The 16422-nt window shown below is 44.1% G+C and overlaps 1 protein-coding gene across 1 annotated transcript in view; it reads left to right on the top strand.

Annotated features, from left to right (window-relative positions):
- LOC141111709 (uncharacterized) overlaps window positions 1-16422 on the top strand; it is an 85737-nt gene that overhangs the window by 55274 nt on the left and 14041 nt on the right. Inside the window, 3 exon segments of the mRNA XM_073603854.1 lie at window positions 343-3584; window positions 4266-4578; window positions 4810-7939. Of these exon segments, the coding sequence (XP_073459955.1) occupies window positions 343-3584; window positions 4266-4578; window positions 4810-7939 (6685 nt within the window).

Below are 16422 nucleotides of genomic sequence, written 5' to 3'. Positions count from 1 at the left end.
TCTAAAAAATCCACCTCCCAGGGATCAATTTCTGTTAAAACCACTAAAATGTCTACAGAATCTGGGGAAGTGACAACTGCTCACAAGTCTACATCTGTGAAGCCTATTACAACCAAGGCAACATCTCATAAAATTAGCACTGCATCTCATGAATCAACTACAGAATCTGAACATGGAAAATCCACTTCCCATGGACCAATTTCTTTGAAAACCAGTAAAACATCTACAGTATCTGGTGAAGTGACATCTGCCCACAGGTCTACATCAAGTAAGCCTTTAACAACCACAGCTACATCTCATAAAGTAAGCACTGCATCTCCCAAATCAACTACAGAATATGAATCTAAAAAATCCACCTCCCAGGGATCAATTTCTGTTAAAACCACTAAAATGTCTACAGAATCTGGGGAAGAGACATCTGCTCACAAGTCTACATCTGTGAAGCCTATTACAACCAAGGCAACATCCCATAAAGTTAGCACTGCATCACATGAATCAACTACAGAATCTGAACATGGAAAATCCACTTCCCATGGACCAATTTCTTTGAAAACCACTAAAACATCTACAGCATCTGGTGAAGTGACATCTGCCCACAGGTCTACATCAAGTAAGCCTATAACAACCACAGCTACATCTCATAAAGTAAGCACTGCATCCCACAGATCAACTACAGAATCTGAACATGAAAAATCCACCTCCCATAGACCAATTTCTATTAAAACCACTAAAATGTCTACAGAATCTGGGGAAGTGACAACTGCTCACAAGTCTACATCTGTGAAGCCTATTACAACCAAGGCAACATCTCATAAAGTTAGCACTGCATCCCATGAATCAACTATAGAATCTGAACATGGAAAATCCACTTCCCATGGACCAATTTCTTTGAAAACCACTAAAACATCTACAGCATCTGGTGAAGTGACATCTGCCCACAGGTCTACATCAAGTAAGCCTTTAACAACCACAGCTACATCTCATAAAGTAAGCACTGCATCTCCCAAATCAACTACAGAATCTGAATCTAAAAAATCCACCTCGCAAGGATCAATTTCTGTTAAAACCACTAAAATGTCTACAAATTCAGGGGAAGTTACATCTGTCCACAAGTCCACATCAAGTAAGCCTATAACAACAAAGACTACATCTCATAAAGTAAGCACTGCATCCCACAGATCAACTACAGAATCTGAACATGAAAAATCCACCTCCCATAGACCAATTTCTATTAAAACCACTAAAATGTCTACAGAATCTGGGGAAGTGACAACTGCTCACAAGTCTACATCTGTGAAGCCTATTACAACCAAGGCAACATCTCATAAAGTTAGCACTGCATCCCATGAATCAACTACAGAATCTGAACATGGAAAATCCACTTCCCATGGACCAATTTCTTTGAAAACCACTAAAACATCTACAGCATCTGGTGAAGTGACATATGCCCACAGGTCTACATCAAGTAAGCCTTTAACAACCACAGCTACATCTCATAAAGTAAGCACTGCATCTCCCAAATCAACTACAGAATCTGAATCTAAAAAATCCACCTCCCAGGGATCCATTTCTGTTAAAACCACTAAAATGTCTACAAATTCAGGGGAAGTTACATCTGTCCACAAGTCCACATCAAGTAAGCCTATAACAACAAAGACTACATCTCATAAAGTAAGCACTGCATCCCATGAATCAACTACAGAATCTGAACGTGAAAAATCCACCTCCCATAGACCATTTTCTATTAAAACCACTAAAATGTCTACAGAATCTGGGGAAGTGACATCTGCTCACAAGTCTACATCTGTGAAGCCTATTACAACCAAGGCAACATCCCATAAAGTTAGCACTGCATCCCATGAATCAACTACAGAATCTGAACATGGAAAATCCACTTCCCATGGACCAATTTCTTTGAAAACCACTAAAACATCTACAGCATCTGGTGAAGTGACATCTGCCCACAGGTCTACATCAAGTAAGCCTATAACAACCACAGCTACATCTCATAAAGTAAGCACTGCATCCCACAGATCAACTACAGAATCTGAACATGAAAAATCCACCTCCCATAGACCAATTTCTATTAAAACCACTAAAATGTCTACAGAATCTGGGGAAGTGACTTCTGCTCACAAGTCTACATCTGTGAAGCCTATTACAACTAAAGCAACATCTCATAAAGTTAGCACTGCATCCCATGAATCAACTACAGAATCTGAACATGGAAAATCCACTTCCCATGGACCAATTTCTTTGAAAACCACTAAAACATCTACAGCATCTGGTGAAGTGACATCTGCCCATAAGTCTACATCAAGTAAGCCTATAACAACCACAGTTACATCTCATAAAGTAAGCACTGCATCCCACAGATCAACTACAGAATCTGAATATGAAAAATCCACCTCCCATAGACCATTTTCTATTAAAACCACTGAAATGTCTACAGAATCTGGGGAAGAGACATCTGCTCACAAGTCTACATCTGTGAAGCCTATTACAACCAAGGCAACATCTCATAAAGTTAGCACTGCATCCCATGAATCAACTACAAATTTTGAACATGGAAAATCCACTTCCCATGGACCAATTTCTTTGAAAACCACTAAAACATCTACAGCATCCGGTGAAGTGACATCTGCCCACAGGTCTACATCAAGTAAGCCTATAACAACCACAGCTACATCTCATAAAGTAAGCACTGCATCCCATGAATCAACTACAGAATCTGAACATGGAAAATCCACTTCCCATGGACCAATTTCTTTAAAAACCACTAAAACATCTACAGAATCTGGTGAAGTGACATCTGCCCACTGGTCTACATCAAGTAAGCCTATAACAACCACAGCTACATCTCATAAAGTAAGCACTGCATCTCCCAAATCAACTACAGAATCTGAATCTAAAAAATCCACCTCCCAGGGATCATTTTCTGTAAAAACCACTAAAATGTCTACAAATTCAGAGGAAGTTACATCTGTCCACAAGTTCACATCAAGCAAGCCTATAACAACAAAGACTACATCTCATAAAGTAAGCACTGCATCCCACAGATCAACTACAGAATCTGAATATGAAAAATCCACCTCCCATAGGCCATTTTCTATTAAAACCACTAAAATGTCTACAGAATCTGGGGAAGTGACATCTGCTCACAAGTCTACATCTGTGAAGCCTATTACAACCAAGGCAACATCTCATAAACTAAGCACTGCATCCCATGAATCAACTACAGAATCTGAACATGGAAAATCCACTTCCCATGGACCAATTTCTTTTAAAACCACTAAAACATCTACAGCATCTGGTGAAGTGACATCTACCCACAAGTCTACATCAAGTAAGCCTATAACAACCATAGCTACCTCTCATAAAGTAAGCACTCCATCCCACAGATCAACTACAGAATCTGAACATGAAAAATCCACCTCCCATAGACCATTTTCTATTAAAACCACTAAAATGTCTACAGAATCTGGGGAAGTGACATCTGCTCACAAGTCTACATCTGTGAAGCCTATTACAACCAAGGCAACATCTCATAAAGTTAGCACTGCATCCCATGAATCAACTACAGAATCTGAACATGGAAAATCCACTTCCCATGGACCAGTTTCTTTGAAAACCACTAAAACATCTACAGCATCTGTTGAAGTGACATCTGCCCACAGGTCTACATCAAGTAAGCCTATAACAACCACAGCTACATCTTATAAAGTAAGCACTGCATCTCCCAAATTAACTACAGAATCTGAATCTAAAAAATCCACCTCCCAGGGATCCATTTCTGTTAAAACCACTAAAATGTCTACAAATTCAGGGGAAGTTACAACTGTCCACAAGTCCACATCAAGTAAGCCTATAACAACAAAGACTACATCTCATAAAGTAAGCACTGCATCCCGCAGATCAACTACAGAATCTGAACATGAAAAATCCACCTCCCATAGACCAATTTCTATTAAAACCACTAAAATGTCTACAGAATCTGGGGAAGTGACAACTGCTCACAAGTCTACATCTGTGAAGCCTATTACAACCAAGGCAACATCTCATAAAGTTAGCACTGCATCCCATGAATCAACTATAGAATCTGAACATGGAAAATCCACTTCCCATGGACCAATTTCTTTGAAAACCACTAAAACATCTACAGCATCTGGTGAAGTGACATCTGCCCACAGGTCTACATCAAGTAAGCCTTTAACAACCACAGCTACATCTCATAAAGTAAGCACTGCATCTCCCAAATCAACTACAGAATCTGAATCTAAAAAATCCACCTCGCAAGGATCAATTTCTGTTAAAACCACTAAAATGTCTACAAATTCAGGGGAAGTTACATCTGTCCACAAGTCCACATCAAGTAAGCCTATAACAACAAAGACTACATCTCATAAAGTAAGCACTGCATCCCACAGATCAACTACAGAATCTGAACATGAAAAATCCACCTCCCATAGACCAATTTCTATTAAAACCACTAAAATGTCTACAGAATCTGGGGAAGTGACAACTGCTCACAAGTCTACATCTGTGAAGCCTATTACAACCAAGGCAACATCTCATGAAGTTAGCACTGCATCCCATGAATCAACTACAGAATCTGAACATGGAAAATCCACTTCCCATGGATCAATTTCTTTGAAAACCACTAAAACATCTACAGCATCTGGTGAAGTGACATATGCCCACAGGTCTACATCAAGTAAGCCTTTAACAACCACAGCTACATCTCATAAAGTAAGCACTGCATCTCCCAAATCAACTACAGAATCTGAATCTAAAAAATCCACCTCCCAGGGATCCATTTCTGTTAAAACCACTAAAATGTCTACAAATTCAGGGGAAGTTACATCTGTCCACAAGTCCACATCAAGTAAGCCTATAACAACAAAGACTACATCTCATAAAGTAAGCACTGCATCCCATGAATCAACTACAGAATCTGAACGTGAAAAATCCACCTCCCATAGACCATTTTCTATTAAAACCACTAATATGTCTACAGAATCTGAGGAAGTGACATCTGCTTACAAGTCTACATCTGTGAAGCCTATTACAACCAAAGCAACATCCCATAAAGTTAGCACTGCATCCCATGAATCAACTAAAGAATCTGAACATGGAAAATCCACTTCCCATGGACCAATTTCTTTGAAAACCACTAAAACATCTACAGCATCTGGTGAAGTGACATCTGCCCACAGGTCTACATCAAGTAAGCCTATAACAACCACAGCTACATCTCATAAAGTAAGCACTGCATCCCACAGATCAACTACAGAATCTGAACATGAAAAATCCACCTCCCATAGACCAATTTCTATTAAAACCACTAAAATGTCTACAGAATCTGGGGAAGTGACTTCTGCTCACAAGTCTACATCTGTGAAGCCTATTACAACTAAAGCAACATCTCATAAAGTTAGCACTGCATCCCATGAATCAACTACAGAATCTGAACATGGAAAATCCACTTCCCATGGACCAATTTCTTTGAAAACCACTAAAACATCTACAGCATCTGGTGAAGTGACATCTGCCCATAAGTCTACATCAAGTAAGCCTATAACAACCACAGTTACATCTCATAAAGTAAGCACTGCATCCCACAGATCAACTACAGAATCTGAATATGAAAAATCCACCTCCCATAGACCATTTTCTATTAAAACCACTGAAATGTCTACAGAATCTGGGGAAGAGACATCTGCTCACAAGTCTACATCTGTGAAGCCTATTACAACCAAGGCAACATCTCATAAAGTTAGCACTGCATCCCATGATTCAACTACAAATTTTGAACATGGAAAATCCACTTCCCATGGACCAATTTCTTTGAAAACCACTAAAACATCTACAGCATCCGGTGAAGTGACATCTGCCCACAGGTCTACATCAAGTAAGCCTATAACAACCACAGCTACATCTCATAAAGTAAGCACTGCATCCCATGAATCAACTACAGAATCTGAACATGGAAAATCCACTTCCCATGGACCAATTTCTTTAAAAACCACTAAAACATCTACAGAATCTGGTGAAGTGACATCTGCCCACTGGTCTACATCAAGTAAGCCTATAACAACCACAGCTACATCTCATAAAGTAAGCACTGCATCTCCCAAATCAACTACAGAATCTGAATCTAAAAAATCCACCTCCCAGGGATCAATTTCTGTTAAAACCACTAAAATGTCTACAAATTCAGGGGAAGTTACATCTGTCCACAAGTCCACATCAAGTAAGCCTAAAACAACAAAGACTACATCTCATAAAGTAAGCACTGCATCCCATGAATCAACTACAGAATCTGAACGTGAAAAATCCACCTCCCATAGACCATTTTCTATTAAAACCACTAAAATGTCTACAGAATCTGGGGAAGTGACATCTGCTCACAAGTCTACATCTGGGAAGCCTATTACAACTAAGGCAACATCTCATAAAGTTAGCACTGCATCCCATGAATCAACTACAGAATCTGAACATGGAAAATCCACTTCCCATGGACCAATTTCTTTGAAAACCACTAAAACATCTACAGAATCTGGTGAAGTGACATCTGCCCACTGGTCTACATCAAGTAAGCCTATAACAACCACAGCTACATCTCATAAAGTAAGCACTGCATCTCCAAAATCAACTACAGAATCTGAATCTAAAAAATCCACCTCCCAGGGATCAATTTCTGTTAAAACCACTAAAATGTCTACAAATTCAGGGGAAGTTACATCTGTCCACAAGTCCACATCAAGTAAGCCTATAACAACAAAAACTACATCTCATAAAGTAAGCACTGCATCCTACAGATCAACTACAGAATCTGAACATGAAAAATCTACCTCCCATAGACCATTTTCTATTAAAACCACTAAAATGTCTACAGAATCTGGAGAAGAGACATCTGCTCACAAGTCTACATATGTGAAGCCTATTACAACCAAGGCAACATCTCATAAAGTTAGCACTGTATCCCATGAATCAACTACAGAATCTGAACATGAAAAATCCACTTCCCATGGACCAATTTCTTTGAAAACCACTAAAACATCTACAGCATCTGCTGAAGTGACATCTGCCCACAGGTCTACATCAAGTAAGCCTATAACAACCACAGCTACAACTCATAAAGTAAGCACTGCATCGCACAGATCAAGTACAGAATCTGAACATGAAAAATCCACCACCCATAGACCAATTTCTATTAAAACCACTAAAATGTCTACAGAATCTGAGGAAGTTACATCTGCCCACAAGTCAACATCAAGTAAGCCTATAACAACAAAAGCGACATCTCAAAACGTAAGCACAGCCTCCCATGAATTAACTACAGAATCTGAACATGCAAAATCCACTTCCCATGGACCAATTTCTTTGAAAACCACTAAAACATCTACAGCATCTGGTGAAGTGACATCTGCCCACAGGTCTACATCAAGTAAACCTATAACAACCACAGCTACATCTCATAAAGTAAGCAATGCATACCACAGATCAACTACAGAATCTGAACATGAAAAATCGACCTCCCGTAGACCAGTTTCTATTAAAACCACTAAAATGTCTACAGAATCTGGGGAAGTGACATCTGCCCACAGGTCTACATCAAGTAAGCCTGTAACAACCACAGCTACATATCATAAAGTAAGCACTGCATCTCCCAAATCAACTACAGAATCTGAAGTTAAAAAATCCACCTCCCGTGGACCAATTTCTATTAAAACCACTGAGAGGACAGCAGCGACCACCAAGGAACGATTCAGTTCTCAACAACCTAGGTCAACTAAACAATCAACTTCATCTACATTTGGAAGTAGTAGCACTAAAATCACTGTTACCAAGACATCACGATCAGTTACAGCAGGCACAGAATCGTTTTCTACCACCAGGTGTATGTGCAATTTTAACGGCACTATAGTTTCTCCTGGTAAGTATGTTTTTACAGTTTGCACAAAAATTCAAATGTAAATGCCACTATTCCAATTCTACATGTTTTCATCAAAAGATGAAGATATGACATAAACAAAGTATGGACTAGAACCAAAAGCTTAAGTTTTAGAAACAATGTAACATGAATGAGAGATTACTTTTACAAATGAGATTGGGGCAAGTACAAAAAAACAGTGTATACAGGCTTTACCAGCAGGAAAAAATATAAATGCCATAGCAGTTAGTGTTCAAAAATTGCAAATTGACAAGAACTTATAAGGTACAGGATGTTAATGAGATACTATTTAGCAGTTCATTTTTACACAGTTTACACACAGCTTTCTCTATCATTGTTGTGAGAATTCATTGATTTCAACGGGGAACTTCTTGCTCAAAAGGCAACAGACTGGCAGGGAGGCGAGGAGATGACTAATTCTTCACCAGATGCATTGGTAATTGTTCTCCTGCCCAATCTATAATATTTAAGTTAAAGCGGTTCTAAAGGCTCAAAGTTTTTTACCTTCATGCATTCTAAAAAACCTTCTCTGTGCAGCCCCCCACAATACATACCTGATCCCCATTCAGCCTTGGCTATCTGGGGACTGTCCCACCTCATTGGCTGAGACAGCAGCAGGAGCCATTGGCTCCTGATGCTGTCAATCACAGCCAGTATGCCCATAGAGAAAGGGGACAGGGCTGAGCTGCGGCTCTGTGTGTGAGAATAGACACTCAGAGACGTGGCTCAGGAACAAGCCTGCTTGTGTGCCCCCATTGCAAACTGTTTGATCTGGGGGCACTCAGCACGAAGGAGGGGCCAGGAGCGCAGGCGAGGGACCAGTGAAGGAGGATCAGGGCTGCTCTGTGCAAAACCATTGCACAGAGAAGTTGAGTGTAACGTGTTTGTTATGTAAAAAAAAAAAAAAAAGAAAGCCTTTAATATCACTTTAAGATTACGTTAGTATGCCTATTTAAACACATATAAATTAGTTGAAAAAAATAATTACACTGCTTACTGACTGTGTGGCTGATCTATGCAGTGTCAAAAACATTTTCTGCCATTATTAAATGAAAGTCACAATGCAGTTTTCTTAAAAATGTTCTTAGCATGGAATATGTGATGCATAGCCTACTATGCTATCAGCTAACCTTCAAATACTTTTTCTTTTATTCATTTTGAAAGACCACCTTTTGGTTCTGCTGAGTGTTAAAATGAAGATAATGGTGTAATGTTTACCTTACTTGTGCATGCTGCTGTGTTGTAAATTTAGCATTTCCAGGTTGGCTGACACCTGAGTATTGTTCAGCCTCTTCTTGTAAACCCAGGCTGTTATGGACAGACCCCCTGTATTGCTTTGGGATGCAGGCAGTTGCATTTTCACACTGCCTAGGTTCACCAGTCCCCAGTAGCAAAGACATTTTCCCTTATTTGTTTGTTTGTTCATTGCATGCTGGAAAATGTAGTCTTAGGACAGTGCACTCATGTCAAAATGTTTCAACATGAGAGTGCTGCCAAAGCCTATCTGCAGCCTACTGCACAGGGTAGGCAGAAGAGGCAGTGGTCATCACATGACCACAAGTTTTAGGGATGGTTTAAATTGGTTGTAAATCCTAACATATACCCAGTGAAGTGACTGGCCTCAGGTGATGGACAGAGATGAAACAAATCCTACTACATAAGTTGTACCTGTTTATCTACAGCCATCTTTCCCCGACATCCATTCAAAGTGCAGAATTTACACAGGATCTCTCAGCTCTGAAAAGCAGAGGGCGGAGAGCTAAGTTACATCTGTGAGGAGAGCTCTGACAGCTGATTGGAAGGAAGCGACAGATGCCCCTTCACACAGGAACAGAGCTGAGGTTGTCAATCACAAGCTGTGCCCCCCCCCCCATGTCACCAGTTTTCTCTTGGTGTCAGGAAAACTTGCCAGAAGTGACTCATGCTGATAACAGAGGAACGGGGCAGTGGACGGAAATGACACTTAGTGCTCTGTATTGAGACAAGTACACACTATAGAGGGATATGCTTTGTTCATATTTTACGTCTGAGGTTTACAACCACTTTAAGGTAAGTTTAACCACTTCCAGCCCGGGCTATAGCAGATTGACGGCCGGGCAGTGGTTCAGTTATCCTGACTGGGCATCATATGACGTCCAGCAGGATAACAGCCGCTGCGCGCCCGCGGGGGCGCACATCGCGGCGATCAGTGGAGCGGTGTGTCAGTTTGACACACCGCTCCACTGATCTTGGTAAAGAGCCTCCGGTGGAGGCTCTTTACCACGTGATCAGCCGTGTCCAATCACAGCTGATCACAATGTCAATAGGAAAAGCCATTGATCGGCTTTTTCTCACTCGCGTCTGACAAACGTGAGTAGAGGAAAGCCGATCGGTGGCTCTCCTGACAGGGAGGATTGTTTATCAGTGCAGCCCCCCCTCAGATGCCCACACTAGACCACCAGGGAAGCAGCCAGGACCACCAGGGAAGGGGGCAACATGTGAATGGCCAGGTATGTACCCCATGGCCATCCACATGTGCAAATTATGCCCAATCTGTGCCAATCAGTGCCCACAAATGAGCACTGACTGGCACCATTATATATCAGTGATGCCCAGAAATGCCACCCATCAGTGTCATCAGTGCCACCAATCAGTGTCATCTGTGCCACCCATCAGTGTCCATCGGTGCCACCTGTCAGTGCCCATTCGTGCCCATCAGTGCCCACCTATCAGTGCCCATCAGTGCCCATCCATGCCACCTATCAGTGCCACCCAAAAGTACCCATCAGTGCCACCCATAAGTACCCATCAATGCCACCTACGAGTGCCCATCAGTGCCGCCTATGAATGCTCATCAGTGCCACCTATGAGTGCCCATCAGTGCCGCATACCAGTGCCACCTATCAGTGCCCATCAGTGCCACCTATCAGTGCCACCTATCAGTGCCCATCATCAGTGCCCGTCAGTGCCACCTCATTGGTGACACCTCATCGGTGCCCTTCAGTGCCGCCTTATCAGTGCCCATCAGTGCAGCCATATCAGTGCCGTCATTGAAGAAGAAAACGTACTTATTTACAAAAATTTTTAAGAGAAACAAAGAAAAACTTGTTTTTTTTCAAAAATTTCGGTCTTTTTTTATTTTTTGCGCAAAAAATAAAAACCAAAGAGGTGATCAAATACCACCAAAAGAAAGCTCTATTTGTGGAACAAAATGCTAAAAAATTTGTTTGGGTACAGTGTAGCATGACCGCGCAATCGTAATTCAAATTGCGACAGCGCTAAAAGCTGAAAATTGGCCTGGGCAGGAAGGTGTCTAAGTTCCCTGTATTGAAGTGGTTAAAAAATATCTACAGTATGTACATATGGAGAAGTGTGCAGGGAGGGGGGAAATATATTCGTTTGCAGCCTTAAGTTGGGTTTAAAGGCAAATCTAACCTCAAGAACTATAATTTAATAGATTGCAACTTAGCAGTCATTATATGTGGTAGCTGCATTTGTCTTCGTTTCTCAGGCAGTACAGAAAAATGCCCGGTGGTCCTGATAGAAATTCAGTATCCAGTGTACTGAACCTAAACAATGCTGTCAACCTTCCCAGCTATCTTTTGTGAATTAAACAACCTTTTTCCTTTCCCTTCCCTTTCCCTTTATATAATGTGGATGGGTCAATTGGGATATGTTTATAGTCTTTCTTCAAGGTGATACCTTTTATTGGTTATTTACATTGTCTAGCAAAAAAATATTTCCTGTCGCATCATGGCAGCATACACTTTGGGGTTGTGACTCCGCCCCCACAACCTGATAGGACTACATAGCTATAAATTGTAGAGGTGGCCCCTGCCCAGTATTCTCTTATTTTTCCTCACCTGAAGGACTGAACATATCAGAAGCACCCCCTTACCGAATTCGCCCCAGCCAGGTTCTAGCCTCTCCTGGGTGGAAGTCCTTACCTGTACAGCCTCTAAACGAGCTAGATGGAAGGAACCCCGCTCTGGTGATCTCGGGGGTATGTTGCGGCTCCAGTATAAGCCTTAAACAGGCTTAGTTGTTGTGCAGCGGTCTCCATAACACTTTGTTTCACTTTCGTTTGTTTCTCCTCCTTTGCTGGGCTCTGTGGTCCCTCTGTGCCTCCCTTCAGGCTTCCCGGGCATCTCGGCGCTTCCGCGCATGCGCAGTGCGCACCCTCAGGGCGTCCTTTCGATTTTGCCAGTTTCCAAGATGGCGTCGGGCGCCTCGCGCCGCTACTGCGCATGCGCGAGCGGGTCGTGACCTCGGCGGCCATGGCGGCAATTTTAAAAGCCCTGTTTGTCTTTTCTGAGCTCTCCTTGCTTCCTGGAAGACTTCTGACTGCTGTTTTTTGACTTGCTGCATCCCTAAAGTATCCCCTCTCTGGGTAAGTGTCTAATACTTATGCACTGTCTTTTGGGGCCTGTTTGCATGCTCTTACCTTCCTATACCCTTCTCAGGTACTCACCTTCCTCTCCTATGGAGGCCGCTGCCCCAGCAGATCATCACCAGCCTAATAGGTAAGGGGGGGGGGATTCCAGTGGTAAGTAGAGAAGATTGAAAAAGAGAGCAGGACCGTATTAACGCTACCTAATTGGTCAGCCCTGTCAGGTCCGCAAGATCATCCAAGTCAGGACGAAGAGAGTCTTCGCACAGGAGAAGCCGCTCCGGCCATAGACGCAGCCGCTCACGCGGAAGAAGTCGCTCAGGCCACAAGGGGAGTCGTAGACGGAGTCGATCCCATTCAAGACATAGCCGTTCTTACCACAGAAGATCCCCTGCACGAGGACACCAATCCTCTGCGCACCCTTCCCGCCCAGCCGGGAACGCTTGCTGGGTATGCGGGGCCACGGCCCTCCCAGACAAACTAGCCTGCCGCAAGTGCATGGATGAAGCCACCAGGGAGAAAGAGCCGGATTCCATAGAACCCACTGGAGTCTCTACTCCCCAGGTCTTAACTCCTGATGTAGAGTTTACGGCCTATAGCACCTCACCCACCATTCCCAGTGCATCAAGGGATCAAGAACTCCCGTCGGATGGTGAGGAGCTGGAAGCTTCAGCTGGCTTTGATTTTGCGCTCATAGAACCGTTCATCAGATCGGTTAAGGAAGCGATTAACTGGGAGGAGCTTGAGGAGACACAGCCAAAACAGAGAAAGTATTTCCCAAACCTCAAGAAGGTCCCGGAGGCCTTCCCATTCATCGACGAATTAGATGAACTGATTAAGGAGGAGTGGCAGAATCCCGAAAAGAAGTTTAGTCTGTCCAACAGGCTTACCAAACTGTACCCACTCAAGGAACCCAAAGTATCCCCTTTACTTTCTCCTCCAGTAGTGGATGCATCTTTGATGCATCTAGCCAGGCACGTGACGCTCCCCATTGAAGATGCAGTAACGTTCAGGGACGTGCTTGACAGGAAGGTGGATACAGACCTTAAGAGAGCTTACCTGTTCGCAGGAGGTGCCTGCAGGCCAGCGGTGGCATTAGCGGCGGTTGGGAAAGCTATCTCCAGCTGGTCCTCAGCTACAGCGAGACTCGTCACTGAGGGCGCAGATCAAGAGCAGATCACTAAGGCCTTACAAGAACTGAGCCTTGCGGGAGAATTCGTGGCGGAAGCTTCCGTAGATACTATCAGATCCACATCAAGGTCCATGTTAGCTTCTGCCAGAAGGGCACTATGGCTCAAACCTTGGTCGGCTGACCCCGCCTCGAAATCTAACTGGTGCAGGATTCCGTATGACGGGGTGAACCTCTTTGGGACGAAGCTGGATACCGCAATCTCTAAAGTGACAGGCGGGAAGTCGGGTCTCATACCATCGGACAGAAGGCCGAAACAACAAAGGCCACCTCCCTTTAAACGTAATCTTCCAGAGAGATACAGGGATGCAAAATCCTATAGACCCGGGAAGGAATACAGAAGGAGCTGGAAGAACCCCCAGACGTCCTTCCTCAAATTCCAGAAACCCAAGACCCCTGCCTCCAATGACCAGAAGTCCTTTTGAAGGTTCGCCCGCCCAACCAGCGGTAGTGGGTGCCAGACTCACAAAGTTCAAGTTGGTCTGGGCGGGAATGATAAAGGACCCATGGACGGTGTCCACCATTCATTTCGGACACAGGTGGGCATTCAGAGGTCGTCCTCCAAGAGACCAATTTTGCTCAACCAGACTTCCTCCTTCTCAACAGAAAAGACTATCCTTAGTCCAGTATATTCAGGAGTTGCTCCAAAAACAAGCAATAGTGGAGGTACCGCTATCTCAAAGAGGCAAGGGTTTCTATTCCCCACTCTTCTTAGTGAAAAAGAAATCAGGGGACCTTCGTCCAGTCTTGGATCTAAAAAACCTCAACCGGTCGATACAGATAGAAACATTCAAGATGGAAAGCCTTCAATCAATCCTCCAAGCAATAAACTTGGGAGATTGGATGCTGTCAATCGACCTCCAGGACGCATATTTGCATATTCCTATCCATTCCGAGTTCCAAAAGTTTCTCCGGTTTACCCTAAACCATCGGCACTTCCAATTCCGAAGCCTCCCGTTCGGGATCTCTACCGCACCCAGGACGTTTACAAAGGTCCTATTACCTGTAATAGCCCACCTGAGAGAAAGGGGGCTGAGGGTCCATCATTATCTGGACGACATCCTACTTCTCTCAGACAGCCAGGATTCTCTCGTCCTTCACAGGGAAATCCTCGTCTCCACGTTACAGTCCCTAGGGTGGCTGATAAATTGGAAGAAGAGCAACATCCATCCCACACAGAGAATGGTCTTTCTGGGAGCCGAACTGGACACGAGGGAGAACACAGTGGAACTTCCGGGGGAAAAAATCCCTCCTCTAATTCAAAAGGTGAAAAGGGCAACCTCTGCTACAATGCTCCCGGCCAGGACATGTCTCAGTATCCTGGGCTCCCTAGCTTCCACCATTCCAATGGTCCAATGGGCACAATGGAATTCGAGACCTCTCCAGATCTCCTTCCTGCGTCAGTGGAAGGGCACATCAATGTCCCAACCAATCTTCATCTCTCAGGAGGTAAAGCGATCATTGAAGTGGTGGGTACGACCTCACAACTTGGGAAGATGCAGGCATATAATCACTCCCTATCAAGAAATCGTGACCTCAGATGCCAGCCTACAGGGATGGGGAGCTTACTATCAGGACCTTGCGGCTCAGGGTTGTTGGCCTTTCAGGGCACAGGATACAGTGTCGAATGTTCTGGAGATGAGAGCAGCATTCCAGGCTCTCCTGGCCTTCAGTTTTCACTTGAGGGGGAAGCACGTCCTCCTGAGGATGGACAACAAGGTGGCTGTTGCCTACGTCAACAGGCAGGGGGGCACCAGAAGCAGGTCCATGTTGCAGGAGGTCCGTCCTGTTCTGGAATGGGCGCAGCTGAATCTACTGGACCTGAGGGCGGTTTATGTTCCAGGAGTCCAGAACACCTTAGCCGACTCGCTGAGCAGGAATTTCTCCTCCAACAACGAATGGTCTCTGAGTCCGCAAGCCTATGCTCTCATATCCCGGACCTGGGGCTCTCCAGAGATAGACCTAGCAGCAACTCCGGAGAACACAAAATGCCAGAGATTCCTATCAAGGGTACCGTTTCCTTCGGCAGAGGGGACGGACTGCCTCCAACACCCCTGGAACTTTCACCTGGGGTACATTTTTCCCCCGACGCCTCTCATAGCGAGATTCCTCCTGAGGCTCAAGAAGTCAACAGCATTGGTGGTAGCAGTGATCCCTTTCTGGCCGAGGAGGCCATGGTTTACTACCCTCATGCAGCTGAACACGGCAGAGCCTCTGCCTCTCCCATTGACGACAGACCTACTCTCCCAGGGACATCTTCTTCACCCGAACCCGGGGAAGCTACACTTGATGGCCTGGAGGCTGAAAGGGCTAGGTACTTAGAGCAGGGCTGTTCCCAGAAGGTGGTGGATACCTTACTCCAGGCCAGAAGGTCTACTACCAACATCACGTACAGAAGAGTTTGGGAAAAATTTGTCTCCTTCTCTCAACAGCAAGGTTGGGACTCGTCCTCCCCGTCGGTGTCTCAGATCTTGGAATTCCTTCAGCTAGGCCTAGAAAAAGGCCTTAGGTCAAGCACCCTGAAGGTCCAGGTATCGGCCCTGTCCGCCTTGACAGGAGTTAAATGGACGCAAGAGCCTCTGGTGATTCAGTTTCAGAGGGCCTGTCTAAAGCTGAGGCCCCCTAGGAAACCGTCATTCCCGGTCTGGGATCTCTCAATCGTTCTGGAGGCATTATCCAAGAAACCCTTTTTTCCAACACAGAGCATATCCCTCTGGGATCTAACGCTGAAAGTTTCATTTTTAATAGCCATAACATCGGCGAAGCGAGTGTCAGAGATGCAAGCTCTAATGGTTAGCGAACCATATTTGGTTGTTCTTCCAGACAGGCTAGTCCTAAGACCTTCGGATCGATTCATCCCCAAGGTATCCTCATCTTTCCATTTTAACCAGGAGATTAATCTTCCAG

The sequence above is a fragment of the Aquarana catesbeiana genome, linkage group LG11 (genome assembly GCF_042186555.1).
Source record: "Aquarana catesbeiana isolate 2022-GZ linkage group LG11, ASM4218655v1, whole genome shotgun sequence".
Classification (NCBI taxonomy): Eukaryota; Metazoa; Chordata; class Amphibia; order Anura; family Ranidae; genus Aquarana; species Aquarana catesbeiana.
Note: the sequence above shows the minus strand (reverse complement) of the source record. Positions and strands in the feature narration are given on the sequence as shown.